Source organism: Sciurus carolinensis, chromosome 10 (genome assembly GCF_902686445.1).
Source record: "Sciurus carolinensis chromosome 10, mSciCar1.2, whole genome shotgun sequence".
NCBI lineage: Eukaryota > Metazoa > Chordata > Mammalia > Rodentia > Sciuridae > Sciurus > Sciurus carolinensis.
The window spans coordinates 68,784,793-68,805,129 of NC_062222.1; the positions used below are offsets into that span (position 1 = coordinate 68,784,793).

The 20,337-nt window shown below is 38.6% G+C and overlaps 1 protein-coding gene across 2 annotated transcripts; it reads right to left on the reverse strand.

Moving 5' to 3' along the window:
- Nucleotides 1-12,748: 12,748 nt before the first annotated feature.
- Nucleotides 12,749-19,819, reverse strand: Dmp1 (dentin matrix acidic phosphoprotein 1). 2 transcript variants are annotated; one of them, XM_047565632.1, is made up of 5 exons: nt 19,762-19,819; nt 19,141-19,184; nt 16,475-16,507; nt 16,248-16,295; nt 12,749-14,098 (listed from the first exon to the last, which is right to left on the reverse strand). In XM_047565632.1, the coding sequence occupies exons 1-5, from the start codon at nt 19,817-19,819 to the stop codon at nt 12,749-12,751; spliced, it is 1,533 nt and encodes a 510-aa protein (XP_047421588.1). The 2 variants fall into 2 exon arrangements, with proteins under 2 accessions (XP_047421588.1, XP_047421589.1); XM_047565633.1 differs by lacking the exon at nt 16,248-16,295.
- Nucleotides 19,820-20,337: the final 518 nt, after the last annotated feature.

Consider the following 20,337-nt stretch of genomic DNA (forward strand, 5'->3'; position numbering starts at 1 on the left):
AGTAAGAAAAATGCAGCTGAATATAATTTCTCAAATACCCCTTAGGAGTATAACATTCTTTATTTTATTTATCCTGTTGCATATGCTGTAAGTGGGGCAGAATTCTGAGATGACTCTCATAGTCCTCTCCTTAAACATGGCGTTGTGTATGAGCTGGCTTTTGACAGTTGCTCACAACAAACAGAATGTAGCAGAAGTGATGGGATTACACAACTGAGGTTATATTATAAAAGTCTGTGACTTCCATCCTGCTTGTCCATTCCTGCTTGCTCATGGAGAGACCCATATGACAAGGAACAGAGATGGCCTCCAACCAGCAACCTGCCAGGAACTGACTCCACCAACAACCACATGGGTGAGCTCAGAAGCAGATCCTTCAGGAAACTTGTCATGATTATAACCCCAACAGACATGCTGAATGCAGCCTATGCAAGCCCCTAAAGCAGAAGACCCAGCTAAGCAATGCCTAGGTTCCTGACCCATGGGACTTTGAGATAAAAATTTTTGGTTAAGCCATTATCTTTTGGGATAATTTGTTACACAGCAATGGATAACCAACATATTTATATTTCTGCTTCAAAAGTATAAAGTCTCCTTCAATTAATAAAAATGTACTCCTGTTTCTAAGTATTTACTGTGGCAACAATAAAATAAATACATTGTATAGAATGGGCAAGGAGAAGGTAGAAAGTGGAAGAGAAGTTTGAAGGAAAAGTGAGGAAATTGATCAAGGTATAATGCAGTGATTTTGCCTTTATGGAAACAAGTATAGGATATAAGACAACCCAGAGAAGCAAAAAAGTAAGGAGAAAAAGAATAGGATTTTGAACAAAAGGAATAGAGGCATGAAGGAGGCCACCCTCCTCAAATCTGTAGGAACTCAGTGCCTGTTTAAAGAATGGATGAAGGAGATGTCATTGCCACAGATCTGTTAAAATTCCGCAACACCCTTCATCTGATAGAAGAAAAAGTAGGCCCAGACTCCACCATGACCACTTAGGAACTGACTTTCTTAACATGACTCCTAAAGCGTAAGAAGTGAAATCAAGAATCAATAAATGGGTTGGAATCAAACTAAAAATCTTCTTCACAGCAAAGGAAATGAAATATGAAGACACCCTACAGAATAGGGAAAAAATCTTTACCACATATACCTCAGATAGAGCCTTAATCTCCAGATATATAAAAAATTCAAAAAACTGAACACCAAAAAGACACATAACCCAATCAATAAATGGGCAAGGGAACTGAACAGACACTTCACAGAAGAAGAAAAACAATTGGTCAACAAATACATGAAAAAATGTTCATCATCTCTAGCAACTAGAGAAATGCAAATCAAAACTACACTGAGATTCCATCTCACTCCAGTCAGAATGGCAATTATCAAGAATACAAGCAATAATAAGTGTTGGCGAGGATGTGGGGGAAAAGGCACACTCATACATTACTGGTGGAGTTGCAAATTAGTGCAGCCACTCCAAAAAGCAGTATGGAGATTCCTCAGAAAACTTGGAATGGAACCCCCATTTGACCCAGTCATTCCAGTCCTAGGTTTACACCCAAAAGACCTAAAATCAACATACTACAGTGATGCAGCCACATCAATGTTTATGGCAGCTCAATTCACAATAGCTAAATTAGATGCCCTTCAACAGATGAATGGATAAAGAAATTGTGGTAATATATACACAACGGAATAATACTCAGCCTTAAAGAATGAAATTATGGCACTTGCTGATAAATGAATGGAACAGGAAAATATCAGGTTAAGCAAAATAAGCCAATCCCAAAGAATCAAAGGCCCAATGTTTTCTCTGATATGCAGATGCTAATTCACAATAAGAGGCGGGAAGAATAAAGGTATTTTTGGACAGACAGGAGGGAGGGAAGGAAGGGGAGGGGCTTGGAGGTAGGAATGATAGCAGAATGGATGGGACATTATTACCCTATGTGCATTTATGATTACATAACCTGTGTAACTCTGCATCATGTATAACCAGACAAATGAGAACTTATACTCCATTTATGTATGATATGTCAAAATGCTTCCTACTGTCATGTATAACTAATTAGAAAAATGTACTAAAAAAAATTCACGTCATGCACATGGTTTGATATTATAGACTATGAAATGATAAGCTATGATGTAGGTCAATTGTCCTGCTTCTCAGGGCATTTCCAGTGGAATAGAGTATTGGATTGAGTTCTTTAGTTTAATTGCCTTTGCTCTGCTAAGTCACAAGTTTCCAAAATTTAAGATATTTTACTGAGTTATTAACCTGGGAATATAAAGATTAAATTTAAATCTTCTCGATCTGTATTATAATCTTCCACAAGACTTCTTGTGGACTTTCCAAGCCAGTTCAAAATTATTTATATCATTAGCTTACCCTACTGCACTCATCACCTTCTCCTGTAGTCCCCACTGTGATCTTTTCTTGTTTTGATTTGAGATAGTTGATTTTTGATGCTTTCAGTCACTTTTTATCTAATCGTTCTCCATTCCTTAAAAGTCACTTCATTCAAACACATCCCATCTATGTCTCCTTTTTCTCTTTCCCTCAATATCTTCATTGCACCATATGCCAGACTTTCTGTCCCAGCCTCCTGTGTACCAGACACATTCTTAAGTCTGGAAACCCCCTTCCATGTCTTTTGGAAACATACCTGCTCCTGTCTACATGGTTAGGGTGGACCCACTTTAAATTACTTGATTCCATTCCACTGGTCCAAACTAGGCTCATCAAAATCTTCCCTAAGAGTGACAAAAAGAATCAGTTTCTGGTGTGCTAGAAAAAGTCAGATTATGGTTATTGGCAGCAATTCTTTTCCCTGTGTGTACCAAAAAAAGGAGAGAGCACCAATTTCAAATCATACACAGGTCAGAGCAGAGATAAGTCAGAGGCGGAAGTCAGGTAGTTATCACCTTTCTGGTTCATCTTATTCCTTAGTCCTGCTGCATTTCAGTCCTTTGGTTGCCTTATAATGATGTTTCAATAATTAAAATATTTATGACTAAAACATGGGAATCTCCTAATTGTTCTCCATGCTTCCTGAATTCCCCTATTCTTATCCATCCTATACACCACAGCAGGAAAGGCAAAACTTTACCTCTACCCTCTTAGGGTTTTTCAGTTGAACTTGAGAATCAAATTGACATCCAACTTATCATCAGGAGAAAAGATACAAATTTACTGAATACATTTTACATGGCATGAGGGCCTTCATAAGGAAATGATGACTCCAAGACACAGAGTTAGACACAGGCATACTGACTTGGACAAAACATGGTGACTTTAATTTCCTCATTCAACTTACATATTTTTAGTGTTTTATAGTTTTCAAGTTATCATAAGGGTTCATGTAACAAGATCTGTTTGTACAGATTTTCCTCTGCCTCCACTTTCCATCCCTATTGATTAGAATATTTTCTTTCTGGTAGAGGAAAGGCATCTCTCAGATGGGAATTTATCTCCTGCTTTCAAGAAGCAGAAAGACCATGAGAGTGTCTTTCCCATTATCTGCTGTCCTTCCAGTGCCTCAACTCCTTGTAGACTAATATGGCATCCAAGTGGCATATCATGGAGTGGCACATTGTTGACTTCTCCACCACAGACAGACAGGCAAATTGTAATCAGTAGAGGTAAACTCTTAATTTTTAGATGAAGGAGTTAAAGACTCTTTCAATGATCAAAGGGAACCAAGGTGCAGCTACAGGGAGAGTTGACATGGTGGAAAATTTGTTTTTCAAAGGTAAAACTAACACCATGTAATAAATAGTTTAAAACGATATTAGTGGTGGATAAAGCCCTGCATCCCTCTAATGCAAGAACTGCCCACATTTCATGTCTTCTGAGGTTGACCCATCCACCTGTTTTCCTATTCCCATTATACGCTGGCCTTTCTGGGACCACAACGGCAAGCAATACTGCCATCTTCTGGATGTTGGAAAAATTACAGTACTGGATTATTTTTCATTCAAATATTGTCAAATTTCAGGGTTTGAAGCTATATTAAATAATCCTGTTTTTAAAAAGAAGCACAAACAGGATTCCAAGTGTGCTAAATAATTTTACATCTTAGGTCATAATGCTATTATTAAATTATAGCTCTTAGACTTGAACTCTAGAAAGGTTGCAATTTAGGAATTGCTGTTTTCTTTGGGTAAGTTACATTTTTACTCTAAGTTGGAGTCATCAAATTGCAAGCATTAAATCAAGAAGTAAAGCTTAGTTAAATGCATTTTTCAATAGAAGGGGGTTAAAAAGGCACATGTGATTCTGTGATTCTCCATTCAGACTGGATGAAAGAATACATTTAAATTTAAAGGCATCTTGCCAGAGGAAAAGATTTTTCATTACTACTCTTGGTAATATATGCTTTTTTCTTTAATTAATTTAGAACAGATAATCTAAGGTTATTAAGTATCAAAAGGATAATTGCATAAAGCTGCTCATCACTTCCTTACTAACAGTTGTAGGGAAAATATAATTTAGGTAATTTATGATAACTTGAAAACTATAAAACACTAAAAATATGTAAGTTAAAGGAGGAAATTAAAATCACTCTGAATGTATATGGAAAAATACTCATACTTACACAGCAGGGCTGAGGGGTCAAATTGTATATTTTCTAATGGAACTCTTCATTTAAATCATATTAGGATGAAATTCTGGGGCATGATGAGCATTTGCATTTTTGGTACCCTTACTGCTCCCCTAATATTTGGAAATCCAGAAAGGCACAGTCAACTCCCAGGAAGAAAGTCTTACTGCCTCATCAAGAAAAAATACAATTTCTAGAGTAGAGTAAAAACCGTTCATTACTTTGCTCCCCAAGACAGTTTCAACCTACAACAAATGCAGTTCTCAGGGCACGAGGGAGACTCCTCTCTGGCCTCACTTTTCTATCTTTCTCTTCATCCTCTAGTCTCCTTTCATCTCTCCATTGTTTTATTCCTTTCTCATCCCACTGGGTCATTGGATTCCACAGAGTTTACTCCTGGGGAAGCAGAAATGGAGAAGAGTAGAGAATGTAACTCACATCCCTCCAAGTCCTGCATAGGGAAGGTCTTTGAGGTTTGTCCTCAGAGTAAACTATCTGAAGGACAAACAAAACTTTCCCTTCCTGGCACTGTTGACATTTTAAAGCATACCAATATGTTACCTTTCACCTATGTGAACTCTATATTACCCTACCTTGGTATTCCAGTGGGGAGGTGGCAGAATGGGAGTAGGGAAATGACCACTCCTGGAAGGGAGGTTTGAAGTTCTGCTTGGTGTGGGAGTGAGCCCCACAACAGAGTCTCAGTAAGATGTCTTTACCCTCCACTCTACTGGTCAAGCTGGCTTCCAGGTTGCTAGCTTCTTCCCCCACAGGGAACTTCCAGCCAGTCTCTAGACCTACAATTTGTAAAGGATGCCTAGTGTTACACAAAAGGATGGTAGCATTCCCTTTCATATCAGTTACACAATAAGGCCTCTGAGCAAACATTATATTTATGTTCAGTTGCTTAAAATAATAGTTATGATCTGTGCGGAAAAAGGAAAGCACTTCAGTCTATAGATATCTTTTGAGCCACAATTTCTTCCATCTGTTGTGTTGTGGGTGCAGGGACAGAGGGAAAACACTCATGAGCTTAAGTCAGATTTATTTTGATGACAAGGCAGATGCTGACAGAAAGCCAGTGAGAGTAAAACTCGGAGATGTTCCATTATGACTGACCTTGGGACAGGCGGTTTACCAAAAAGCAAAACATCCTTCCATGTTTTTCTTATGGTTATGCCTTAACTAACTACCATCTGGACATTGATGAGGGCTACATGTGCCACATGCAAAAATGTTAGGCCTATTAACTCGGTAGAGGAGAAAGACAAGTCTGTGTAACTGAGGGAAAAGTTCAATGCATCATATGAAATGACATTAGAGTTTATTTAGTGTTTTGTTTCTCTTTTTTCTCCAAAATTAAGTCAATACCTGGGACCTAAGAATGGACAAAATGTTCCAGAATTACCTATTATATTATACAGCAGGAGTTCTCTGGCTACACTTTAGAATTACCTGGGACTTTTGAAAAACACCAAAGTCAGAGCTTAATCCCTGACCAATTAAATCAGAACTTCTGGGATGGAGTCAGGATAAGGATAGTTTTTTAAAAGCTCCTCAGATGACATGCAGCTATGCTTGAGAACCACCCCTGTTAGATTACAGTGGAATAGAAGCAAGTTCACATCTTTATCTCATTTTCATTACATTCTTTCATAACAGCAAGATTTACAAGCTGTACTTGAAAAATCAGTGTTTAAACTTGAAATTCTGACCAATAATCTTAGTTCTTGATGTAGTGACTTACCCAATGATGTCTAGTATGTTTATGAAGTGGCGTAACTTTATTTCTACAGAACAGCTTATATGCTTGTACAATCTCTCTTCATTACCCATATCTGCAAAGGTTAGTATTTCATTTATTTTAACTGAAACTTTTATGTCTTTTTCTATATCAAACTGGTAATTCACAGTCTAAAAATTAGTTTTATCTAAATAATACTAAATCCTACTTAATGTGCATAAAGACATTATGAGAACACAAATGAGGAACACATTTTTTTCTATTATTAAATAAAGGAAATATTACTCCATATTAAAGTAGAGAAACCTAAATTACTATGCAATTAAAATTATTTGTGAGATACTCTCTGATATATACATATATCAGTGAGGATCTAGATTAAACTGCTATAATAAGGAGATCCCAAAATATAGTACATTAAGATTGAAGTTGATTTCTTTTTCATGTAACAAGTTTAAGAGTACCTTTTGGTACAGAAAGGTTACTCCAACAGTTCCCAATTTCCAACAAATAGGAAGAGAAGAAAGGAAAGATGCAGACTATGTCACTTCTACTCCTTCCATTGACCAGGACTTGCCCAACTGCAAGGAAGCATGGGAAATGGAACCTCCAACTCAGCACATGTGCTCAAATGAAACCAAAGGTTTCTGTTACTAATACAAAGAAAAGGAAACTGGATGGGGACAATTACCAGTCACTACAGCATCTGCATCCACCCTGGAATCTATACATGGAATACAAACTGTGTTAGTTAAATTTTTGAGAATATATATTTTCTGTTTTTTTTTTTTTTTTTCTTCAGTGGTGTTGGGGTTTGAACCCAGGGTCTTGTGCTTGTGAGGCAAGCACTCTACCAACTGAGGTATATCCCCAGCCCCGAGAATATATATTTTCATTATGCATCTTTTAACTCTTCAGAAGTCTAAAATCTGTATTCATTTAATCAAAAAAGTATTTTATGACATATTATCCTTCTTCATATTACTAGCAAGAGCAAGTGATGCATGTAATATGGATCATGCTGTACTCCCAACTCTGTCTTTCAGCATTGACTTGGTTCTTCCCCTAATACAATAGTTCAACAGCAAAGTCCAGAAAGATCATATGATTGTCAATGTTGTCATTCTTTTATTTGATCAAATGGATCCCAGCAGCTTACTCATGGGCTTTTTTGAGAATCGAATGAAAATCACGGTTTCGCTACCCTTATGTATCAATACTCTTGCGAATAATTTTAGGAGCTGTGATACCTTCTTCAATGAGGCACAATTTTGAAGAACCTTGACTATATGTAGAGTACACCCTCCCATCTACCACAGCAACCTGGGAGTGTACAGATTCAATCATTCATCTTTGTCTCTGGGATCCATCAATGGAATTCTGTCCAAAAGTAAAACACCAAGCACAACCACTGTGCAATACATGTTAGTTTCCTGATATTTCAAGACTCCTCTATTCCCTGTCAGAATCTCTTGGTATTAGTGTGATGCTTATATCTTCATCAGTATGCTTTATACCCTCCACCATGGAAGCTGACTTGGCTGTTTTCATGGCATTAATGCTGCTCCTTCTTTTGACATGATATACTGAAAATGTAAGAAGCTTTCTTCCCAGATTTCTTTGTAACTAATGACTGGGCACTTAGCATAGGCTCTGCTTTGAACTGGGATTTGTGAACAGGTAACACAGTAAAGCAGGGCCCATGGAGAAGGGTCTCTGGCAGCAGTGACATTGGGGCAGTCAAGTTTCTAGGGAAATCAGCAATACTGGTGTTATTGGTGAAATCTAGAGCACCAATGGGATCATCAGTACAAGCCACAGTGTCTAGTGCTTTGTGGGATATCAGTGTCTTCTTGTCTGAATGAGTTCTGCTGCACATTAAGCCATGTTTGCTAATTACTTCAGTATAAGCTTCCTTTCCTTAGAATCCAATCTTACTAGAATTTCTCCAGCATTGCCATGGCATTTAAAAAAAAAATCTTCAGTAACAATTTTTATCATTCTAATATGTCTTTGTGGAGAAAATTTGGCAAAAGTAAGAATGAATTTCTCCACTAACTTGAAATAACAAGAAGACTAGAAAAACAAGCTATTAGAAAGTGACTGAGAGGTTCTTGAGGTTTTTTTAGGTGTTGAGAGCAAGCAGAGAATATACCACTTCCCTTGGCTATATTTCCGGAAGATAAGTCCCTATTCATGAATGTTAATTCAGTGCTTAAAATAATTAAGTGGTTCATTACTGAACGGAAAGGAAACTTAGGCTTCATCAATTGAACTTTTCTGTTTTGTGTGCTCATCTTTATTTTTCACAGATACTTTTTAAAAGGTAGAGATTTTATAATATGTATCTCAAAGACAGTTTGCGTATAGTATGTCACTTATGAAAACCTGGCACCAGAAAAGCACTGAACAAAAATGAAAGCTACTCTTCTTCTGACATCCACAATCCTTCACATTGGATCCCAGCTTACCTTTCCAATTGCTTCTCTTTTCATTTTCTCTCTCCTCTTCTCCAAGGGCTTCAGTGACACCTTATTTTTTACCATACTTTAACATGCCATAAATGATTCTGTGCACTCACTTCTATGTACCCTCTACTTAGAAAGTTTTTCTTCCTGTTTTCTTATTCACTCCCCAAGATCCACCTCAGTTGTCCCAACACCTCCCCTACTCCATAAATAAGTTAACTTTTTTTTCCTTGAAGAACCCATAGCACATTAAGTAGGGCTGTATCAACCTGCTCAACTTTCATAGCAAGTGCACTTTTGTTTCTGTTATGGATGATGACTGTAAGCTTGGGGGCACGGTTAGCAGCCAAATAAAATTGGGCAGAAAGGGCCGAAGCAAGCTTTATTAGAATTTGGCCCTCAGGCGAAATTCCCAGCCCCCGGGGTCAGGGTGGGGAACCGGAGAAAATCTCGCAGGGTCCTGGCTGCCCAGGGTCTTTATAGGCCGGAATGGGCGGGGGTCCTGCTGAGTGACAGGTGGAGTTAAGGGAGTTAAGGGTCAACAGGTAGAGTTAAGGGTCAGTGGCGTTAAGGGTCAACAGGTGGGGTTAAGGGTCAGTGTAGTTTTCTTGCCTGTTTGATGGATCACCGTTTGACGTGCTGTCCTTCATCTCAGTTGCTCTCCTCTCTTTCCTACAGTCGCCCAAATTCCAACCTAACAATGACTTTCTTAAGAGAAGAGATAATATCTCATTCATCCCTGTATTTGCCCAATTCCTGGCTCCATAAATGGTTGAGTAAATAAGTAAACAGTAAAAGTTAGAAACCTCCAATTTGTAGTTATTTGGGAGTTAAAAAAAAAAAAAAAAAAAAGGAACTTACTTCACTGGAGAGGTAGGAGGAATAAAGTAATATTGCTATCTAGGAACTAAATTTTAAGATCTACATAGATATGTAAAATTATCTGGAGAAAGCAAACTGACTCCCAGGCCAGCAGGACTACATAGAAACCAATTTAAGTATCTGACTCCATTTAAAGAAAGAATGGGCCATTTAAAGAAGAATGAATTATCCTAAATACAATTAAAAAACAATGCTATTGGAGTAAGAGTTGATCGATTGTGGCACTTTAGAGCACCTTCTGGGGTGAGGGAGTGGGGCTTCCAGTTTTCCAGTTCCATCTATAGGGTTTTTCATGGAGCATTACAGATTAATCAATACGATTAAGCCTACATAATGCAAAACTTCCTCTGTTGTCATTTATGCTTACTATATAGCCTTTCATTCTTATTCTTTCCTATTATTAATTAAAATTTGGTGACCAAATGTGATTTGGCTTCCCAAGTGAACCCATCCACTGTAGACTTCAATAAAGAACTCCATAAAAAAATTTTCTGTACCTTAAAGTCCAGGCAGCTTTCCTTTGAATATCATTTCTATTCACTTCTTGTTGCAAAATACACTAATGTCTATATCTAGTACATTAGATTAGTTTATGGGGACTTGAAATCCTCTACCTCTGCCTTACAGGATTTCTATCATGCATATTACTAAAATTCTTATTATTCTTTTCTTTTAAAAAATCCTGTGAGTTGACTTAGTTAAGGAATTATAGGACCACATCTAGGAACACTGGCTAACTTAATGCTTGAGTTTATGAGTATGGGTTTGTTAGGAATTTTGGTTGCAAAGAACAAAGATTCACGCAGGTTGCCTCAAGACAGGTGGGTATATTGAAAGGACAAAGGTGGACCTCCAGAAAAAGGAATATTATGGAAATATAGGAAGGCCTGGGGGGGCAAGAGGAGGGTCACAATCCAACCATACAAGAAGATTATCATTTTGCCCCTCATGATCAGGAGTTCAATAATTTTTAGTTTGTTCTTCACACAGAGTGTAACCTCATCTCTATGTCTGCCTTTCTGTGTATTACTTTGTTTTTGTTTTGACCACTTTCTGACATCTCTTTCCCTAAATATTCATATCTACAGAGAGGGAAAGTCGCATGAGCCCTCAAATCATCCTCATTCGTGTTGGGGCAACATGCCTCCTTGGAGGCTGAGGACCATAATAAGCCATCTTCCCTGGGGTCAGGTGCTTATCCTATCCAATCAGCTATGGGGCATTTGAGTTGTTAGAAGGCCTGGTCACCTGTGCCTGAGGGTCCAAGCAAGGGGCAGTTCTCAGAAAGAGATGTGAGTCAGCAGGAACCTGTAGGTTAATGAAGCTAGATAATTCATGTAAAGAGCCGTTGAGCCCAAATGTAGGTATAGGGATGGGCTCCATCACAATCTTCTGGGTTCCCTTTTGAAATACAGAAATCTGAGTCTCACTTCAAATCTACTAAATAAAAATCTGAAAACAGGAGGACACACACACACACACTCCTGAAGTGAATACAGCTTTCACCTCGTGAGGGAACCATGTGAAGGATGAGAAGGAGCAGACTGAAGGTAGAAGTCTTCTTGATTTCCTCAACAAGGAGAATTCTAGGGCACTCCAGTGGAAGGATGGGGAAAAACTCGTTTGTAAAGAAGAGAGAAGGTGAAGTAGTTTCCTTCATAGGAATCAAAATATAAGGAACATGTTTCCCTGTAGCTTCTAGAATATCCACATATAAGAGTGTGAGACCAGCATAAACCAACATTAAACTCAAACATCAGGAGTTGTTGTTGTGGCCTCCAGCAAAAACTAAGAGTTTACTTCATTTTTATTCCACCCCAAAATAGGTATGTTTAGTGAAACATCACAAGCAACATGTAATTTTATCAAAATGCTGAGCTATAAATAGCATTGCCATGAAATAATTTAAGGAAGTCTTTCATTTTAAGTGAGAAAGCTAATAAACTATTCTGTAATGTTATGTTTTAAAGAAACAGTTCTTTACCATAAGTATATCCTCATAATGAGTACTACCATAACAAATAAGTACATATTTCTTCTGGGCATTATTATCTTTATTACAAAACAAATATTTTATGTTGAGGTAACATTTCAAATGGTATTTGACAAAAATCAATTGAACCCTATACAGAATTTTGCAACACATTTAAAGAACACAGAGGACAATTTTTATAGCATTGCACATAAACTGATTTTAGAAAAAAAATAAAGGTAAAATTTCTCTATGTAAAGATGGATTTCTTTCCCCACTCTCTCCTACCAAGTCCTCCACACCATCACCACTGAGGTAATCATGGGAGTCCCTCAAAAATCATTGCATAGGATACCTTAGTTGAAAAAATAAGTTCTGCTTTTCCAAAACACCTCCATCATTTCAAAGTGCTTTCACAAACTAAATATTTAATTACATAAGAATTAGTATTCTTTAACCCAAAAATAAATAGAATTCTCTTGCTCTTAATGGAAAAATCCTATGCAACCTTCCAACTCCAGGGGTTTTTCCACTGTGAAACCCACTAACTTTCCAAGACAAAGTTAATCACCCCTTCTGCACTCTATAGATCTTGTTTGTACCTCTGCTATGGCATTTACCATGTGTAATGTTGCCATTCTTGTTGTTCTCTTCCGTATCCCTCTAACTCTTGAGCATTGTGTGTCTTTCTATAAGCTCCTCAGGAGCAGGAAACAAATCTGAAGCTTCTTTACATCCCCCAGCACCTAGCACAGTACCTGGGCCATAACAGGACCTCAATAACTGTCTCTCAGGTTAATGAGTTAGGAACTATTCCACTGTGAGATATAAGGCACATCTTTCCTTACTTCTGGTCTCAATGAGTATATTTTGGTGCATTCCACGTTATTTAAACTTCTATGGAATGGTGACACTCTAGAAACCAGTGTTATATCCAGCAATTCCTTTCAGAAAGAAATGGTCTCAAGTTATCTTTCTGATCAAAATACTAATAAATTACAGATGTAATAGCTTCCCTACTCTGAAGCTCCCACAAGTCCTTTCTGTGAGAACCACTTCTTAGGAAAGCAGATGCTAGTAGCCATCCTGGCAGTCATTGTCATCTTGGTCCCCGATAGGTTTGTTGTGATAAGCATCAACTGTTAATTTTCTGCTGTCGCCCTCCATGTTTTTGGGCTGGCCATCCTCCTCACTGCTTGATGTGCTCTCAGTGGAGTTGCTATCTTCTTTTGACCTGCTGCTGTCCTGGGAATCACTGTCAGCCTCTTCCTCAGACTGGCTGTCCTGCTCAGACTGGCTTTCATCACTCTGGCTCTCTGTGGAGGCGCTCTGCGACTGGAGACCCTCCTGACTGGAACTGTTCTCCTCGCTGGACTCTGGGCTTTCCTCTGAGAGTTTCAGGCTCTCGTTGGACTCACTGTCAGCTTGCTGTTCTCTGGATTCGCTCTCTGAACTGGAGAACGTATTCAGGCTGTCCTCCTGGCTGGAGTCACTGTCTTCCTGGTCCCCTGCACGACTGACGTTATCTGGGTTGTCACCCCTGGACTCGCTCACCACCTCTTCCTGAGACTCACTGCTGCTTTCGTGAGAGGCCAAGTCACCCTCCTGACTGGACTCACTGCTGGGCTCCTGTGCATTTTCACTGTCTTCCTGAGACGGACTCTCCTTGCTGTCCTCTTGAGACTCGCTCCTGCTGTCCTCCCTGGATTGGCTGAGGTCGGCCTCTTTGGAGTCGGAGTCACTCTTGACTTCTTCCATTGTGTTGCTACCGTTGAGCTCACCTCCGCCATCTTCCTCAGAAATCCGGGACTTTCTGAAAAACTTCCTACTGGGATACTCCACTAATTGACTCTCCCCGGAATTCTGAGTGCTTACCTGCTCACTGTCCCTTTTTGATTCTTTTGATTTGACGCCAGCACTGCTCGTTCTGGAGTTGCCCCTCTCACTCCTAGTGCTGTCGGGGTCATCGCTCTGCATTCCCTCGTCGTCAAACTCAGAGCCATCCCCGTGGCTACTCTCCCCCTCACTGCCACCTCCCACCCAGTGCTCCTCACTCTCGCTCTCCTGAGTGAAGTCCTCTCCCCCAGGCCTGCTGCCCACATCGTCCTCGAGATCAAGGTCCCTGCTCTCGCTGGTGGTGTCTTGGTCACTGTCCTCTGGTGAGGTGCTCTCTTCACTGGATGGTGTGGCATCAGCAGAATCATCACCATCGGCTCTGGAAATTCCACCTCCTGTTCTCTCCTCAGGCCATGGGCCATTGTCCTCATCACCAAAGGTGTCGTCTCCACTGTCATCTTCATCATCGTCTTTATCATCTTTTCCTGTACTTCTAGAGAGGCCGCCAGCTGGTCTATAGGCATACTGACGATCATCAGAGCCCAGGTCATCCTCCAGCTCGGCACTGTCACCGGGGTCCACATTTGCCTGGATTGGGGGTTAAGGAACATGGTCACTCTAGGAGCTGATAAGGAGGGAGTTACCTCATGCTTATTCAGGCTTTTTCTGCTTCCTTCCTCCTCTAACCTAGGGTCAATCTTACTGTTTAGAAACATCTCTACCAGAGCTGAAATGGGAAGGAAGAGGGATTGAAACACATGCTCTCCCATTTTGTACAGGTGCCCCTCATTCAATGCTGCAGTTTTTCTCAAAGAATGTGATTTCAGGAAATCACATTTATAGAACTTAAATCATACTATAAATATGATTCCTTAAATAAAATTCAGAGAATTTTTTTTTTCTTTTTAGCAGTGCTGAGAATGGAACCCTGGGCCTTCTCTGTGCTAGGCAAGTGCTCTGCAGCTGCACTTTAGCCCCTCAGAAAAGTATTATAAATCAAGGAGTTAGTTTATAATGTTCAACCATCGAATTGTTTAGTTTAAAATGAGAATTTTAAAAATATTCAGTTATTCTAAAATGACCTTTATTTCTAATCAACTCTGTGCTGAAAAAAAAATGTGTTAGGTCAAGAGGGTGAAACATTAAGTTCAAAAATCAATAAATAAAACATTGGTTTGGGGTTGTGGCTCAGTGGTGGAGTGTTTGTCTAGCACATGTGAGGCACTGGGTTCAATCCTCAGCAACATATAAAAATAAATAAAATAAAGGTATTGTGTTCATCAACAACTATTTAAAATAAACTAATTAATTAATTAATTTAATATCATAGTAAGGTATATATACACCTCACCCAAATCATGTTCCTGTCTCATGAGCACAGGTAGAGAATTGCCTGTGAAGTCTCAGAAGGCAACACTAGCACAACCCTCAAGTCAGCTTGGTTCTAAGTGTGAGGTCAGAGAGATTATCCTATGAATAACTACATGTTCTGCACAAATAAGGAAGCACAGTGGGTCTTCATACATTAATGCCCTGGAAAAATCTGCTCTCTTTATAACACAGCATATGTGTCAAGTTTGTTTTTTTCTTTCTCTCTTTCTTTTGCCACATGTCCCCACTGAGCAGTGTCTTGAGTTCCCATTCGGAGTGCATGATGTTCCCATCTCTTCCCAGTTCTGGAATTCTGCACAGGTACGGTGGAAATGTGTGGGTTTAGCCCACCCTACCTTATCGAGCACACATCATGCTCTTCTCAAGCAGTTGTTACCCTCGCTTGAGAACTTTAAGGTAATAAATCACAAAGTCTTCAGGAAAATCATTTCCCCAGCTCTCTGCTTTTAACTTCTAGAATGTTCTTCTGACAAACCATTAGTAAATTGGAGTTAAATAGTCTGATAATTCATCTTCCGACACTGGCTGAGTGTAGCAATGTGGGTGGAAGTTTCAGGGAGAAACAACATTCCTGGAGTCTCTGGACCCCGTACTGGGTTGAGTTTGGTCATAGTGATAGGACAGGGCTGGGGGTGTAGCTCAGTGGCAGAGCACTTGCCTAGTACATGTGAGTCCTTGGGCTAAAACCCTAGCACTACAAAAATAAATAAATGAATAAGTAAAAAGTTAAGACAGCTTAAAAAGTAATAACATTCAGTCTCAAAAAAAAATTTAAGAAGTGAATTTCTTAATAAAGACATATAAACTAAGACTGCTTTTTTAACCCCCAGGAGCAAAGATGAAATTAAGAAAGTTATTGCTAAAGCAGCTCTTCTCAAGCTGCTTCCCCACAACGCTCCTCTCTTCTCTTCTCATCTCCTCTCCTCAATGTGTTCTTGACATGGAAGAGCACACCCGGCCCAGTGGCACCTCATGTGAGCCAGAATAGTTTCCCTCTCCTTTCCTGAACTGCTCTAATTGTAAAAGCAATATTTCAGATTATTGAGTGAGCTAGTACTAACAGACCTAATAACCATTGGTGTGTACACATACAAGATTATTTTTTTTAACTAGGAGGGACATTTAGGACCACAATATCTCAGATGGTAAAAATGGAATGAACAGCATGTCCACATTTGAATTCTCCCCACTCATTTTTCCTTTCTCATTTTATGGGACTATTTAGCCAGCATAGCCAATGGTTAGAAAATATTATATTTAGAACTGTTTTCAGGTAATTTAATCTATCATCATTTCCTTCAATTCCTAAGTAGCCAAAGAAGTTAAGCAAGGCTTGTTTAATTACCTGTTCCTCTGAGCTAACTTTACTTTCTTCTGATGACTCACTGTTCTCCTGAAAGGGAAAATAAATGTTTGTTTTCCTTTTAGTAATTCCTCAGGAAAGAAAAAAATATGATCCACATCAATTGCTTGAAGTTTGTATTTACTACTTTCAAAATGGTAAAAGGCAATGAAAAGAGTGTTGAAGTTACTTCATGACATATTTATGACAAAAATAAAAGAGATAGTTACCGTGGGTGGTGTTGGTGACTGAGCCAAATGATCCTGACAGAAAAAAAAAGAAAGAAAGGAAAACAAATTACTCTTTCATAGATGGATTACATCATTGCAAATATTTGGAATAATTTTAGGTGATTTTTTTAAAGTTTTTTGGTATATATTTTATAACTTACATAACTAATAATGAAGTTTTATGGGAAAATGAAGGTAAAATGACTAATAACCTGAAAAGACCTAAAATACCCAGAAGATTTTTGAATATCTAATGCTGCATTTACAAATATATAGATAGGTATACATGTATATATATGTGGTGTGTATATATATGTATATTATATATATAGTGTGTGTGTGTGTGTGTACACTGCTATACACCTGTATATGTACAGATATATATATATAATATATATATGCATACATATATACATACACAGGTATACACACACATACATATATATGTATACTTTCTTTGAAGTTCTTACAATTTAGAGCAACTATAACATAGAATAATAACATTGAATCTCAGAACCCAGAGTTTAGTCTCAATGAACTCATTGATTTTGGTTTCAGTTCTCCAAGTCAACCATCCTGATGTTAGCACTGAAAGTCATGTGTTCTGGGAGACCCTTAAGACCCATGTAAGTTGGAGTGGTCTGTTACTCTATATGAAGGTGGGCAATTCAATACACATGTCAGTTTCTTATTCATAAATTAGAAAAACACCCATGATGCTTAACTTGCAAGGTCACTGTGAGGATGGGATTGGCTAATACCTATGAAAACATCTTGAGGACTAGTCAATGTGATATAAACTAAAGAAACAATACATTTTGAGAACATCCCCCCTATCAAATTCAATAGTAGACAAAATTGAACTGATAAAGCCATTAAATCTTTCTTGAGTCACTGAAAAGCACTGATATTAAAATCAAATGCTAAATCTGAAATTCAACTGCTGTATTCACAGTTGTGATTTATTTCACTTTCCTGAGTCTCATGAGAACTATAAGAATATCTGAGTAATGGATAACATAAAGATAAAGGGAAGATCATAGTAGAAGAAGGAGACCAAGAGGCAGAGAGAGGCAATAAAGGAAGCAGTGCAGAATGAATTCTTAAGAATCATATTATGTGCTTATATAACTATATCACAGGGAATTTCACCTTTATGCACAAGTAAAAATAACCAATTGACTATAAAAAAAAAAAAAAAGACAAGTAAAGAAGAGGAAGGAGAATGGGAGAGGAAAAGAACAGGAGAGTAAAGGGGGGATCAATCAAATTCCATGCATATATGAGCTTGTCAGGATGAACACAATTACTATGTATAACTATAAAGTTCTAATAAAAAGTTAAAATTAAAAAGGAATGCCTGAGTAACTTCTGTCTCACCTCCAACCCCTCACACCCCACCATCTCTTCTCCTCTTTCCCTTGAGCCGGACAAGGTTTTATGTGGCACACCTAGAGCAGGGGGGTGTTGCTTTTGCATGTCTTCAACATGCCTCTCAGCAGTGCCGGGCTGGGATGTCTCCGAGAAGGGAGCTGTAATCATTTGCCTTTGCTCTCTGATACTGCAGGCAGGCACAATGGCAAACTCCACTCTAGTCAGTTATCATTTGGAATTAATGGGTAGAAGAGAGCAAGACATGGGGTATTTTTCTCATGCCAAGGCTAGACTTGAGAACAAGGCATGTTTGTGAGTCTCTGGTTAAATGAGAGAGAGGATCTACAGTGACTGCTTTTAAATTAGTCAGCCTATGGACTTCTCCCATGAAAGTTCCTAATACACCCTGCAATGTCTATCCTAGTCTAAGGCAGGGGCAGGACCCCACAGCAGGCCTCTGACATTAGTTGGCCACCACCAAAAGCACTGTGCCCAAGTTGTATCGTTTGCAAAAGACAGCAAGAAACAAAGTATTGAGCAAAAGGCTCTGTCTCAGAGTAAGATCTTAACCCTTACTTCTACTGTCAGTCTTAAGAATTTAGAGACATCATAGACCTACCTGACCCACTTCCTAAAAGGGCCATGTCACCCTGGGTAAGAAGGTAGATTCTGGAGCCAAGTGGCATAAATTCAGTGCCATGTAACTTAGACAGACTACATTACTCTCTGTGCCTCAGTTTTCTCATCTGTAAAATGGAACTAAAATATGATGTCTAATCCATTGAGTTGGTGCAAAAATAAGAAATTCTAAACATAGTCCTCAGAAACATGCCTGGCAATGATTCTTGTGTTATTGAGAATTACTAACTACTGGGTTATGGAGAGTTCAACATCAATAAGCATCACCTTCATTCCAAACACTCCAGTGTCCTCTCATTCTTCTTTCTTTTCTCACCTCATTGGACTTGACTTCCTGCCTATGAGACATCTACCATTTAAACAGATTTCAAATCCTAATCTCTCATGGACTGTCTTCTTTCATTGTTATTCACCCCCTTGCACTACTCCACACATCTACTGGAAGAATAAAGTTGAAAGAAAAAGATGCTCCTCACCAAATTACACTATTAAGCTGGAATTGAAGCATTATTTTTTGATATGACTAAAAATTGCACTTAGGCTATTAATATGGTCATAATGCACTAGCAATTTCAGCATTTGCAATGGAGTCATTGGGTCATTCCAATCATATATTTAAATTAAATCTTTCAAAAAGTAATATGTATACTCACCTTCCATTCTTCAGAGCTCTCCGTTTCAGTATTTTGATACCTGGCTACCTAGGAAAAATCAGGATTCCTAGTTAACCCATAGAGAAACTTCCAAGAGGGCTGAGGGTCTGGCTCAACGGCAGAGCACTTGCCTAGCTTGTGTAAGGCCCTGGGTTCGATCTCCAGCACCACAAAAATAAATATTCCAAGGCAGTAGTTAACATGATGTACACTTAGGATCAGTGATAGTCAAATTTTAGTCTGCATCAGGATCACCTAGACATCTTGTTAAAAGACAGATGGCTGTGTCCCATTCCTATAATGTCTAAATTAGTAGATGTAAAGTACGACCTCAAAATTTGCATTTCTAACTAAGCGCTAGCAGATCCTGACTCTGCAGGTCTGGGTGACACTTTGAGAATCACTGTTTATTGTGGGAAAATGAGTTATTGGTCATTAATAACTATTGGGTTAACTGAACAAAATAAGGAATAACTTGGATATTACAAAGCAAACGACTTTCTAACAAACTACAATGATCATCGGACTGGAATATACTCAGTCACTTGGGTTCACAGCCAATGAAAATTGTGGAATTTTAGATTTAAAGTTATGTATGTACATGTGCCCTGACTCTGACACTTACTGGGAGAGCACAGGATAACCCCCAAAGGAACATAATCAGGATGCCAGTCTTCATAGTTGGGTGTGATGCCTCTACCTGTAATGAAGGACATCGAAGTTTTATACCAGGCTAAAGAAATCAAGGACCTTCAACTTTTTAAGTTTCTTCCTATTAAAAAAACCAAACATACTCATCAACTGATGAATTAATAAAGAAATGGACTGTATCCATATAATGGAATATTATTCGACCATAAAAATAACAAAGCAGTGATCAATGCTACAAGGTAGAAGAACCTTGAAAACATTATGCAAGTGAAAGAAGCCAGACATAAAAGACCACATGCCTTTTATATGAGATGTCTGGAATAGGCAGATCCATGGAATAGAAACTAGATTAGTGGTTGCTCAGGCTTGGGACAGTGGGTTGAGGAATGATGGATAAGATATGCAGGATATCTTTCACAGGTGATATAAATATTCGAAAAGTGATCATGGTGAAAGTTGCTTCACTCAATATACCAAAACCCAGGAAACTTATCCTTCAAATAGGATATGTATTTGTTAAGCAAATTATATCTCCATAGAGCTATT

What these genes read in the sequence shown, in the direction of transcription:
- Dmp1 (XM_047565632.1), bottom strand. Translation starts at nt 19,819, where the DNA reads ATGAAGACTGGCATCCTGATTATGTTCCTTTGGGGGTTATCCTGTGCT. An exon ending in AGAGCTCTGAAGAATGGAAG is followed by an intron (nt 16,508 to 19,140) that starts GTGAGTATACAT and finishes TTTTTCTGTCAG; the next exon opens with GATCATTTGGCTCAGTCACC. An exon ending in AAGTTAGCTCAGAGGAACAG is followed by an intron (nt 14,099 to 16,247) that starts GTAATTAAACAA and finishes CCCCCAATCCAG; the next exon opens with GCAAATGTGGACCCCGGTGA.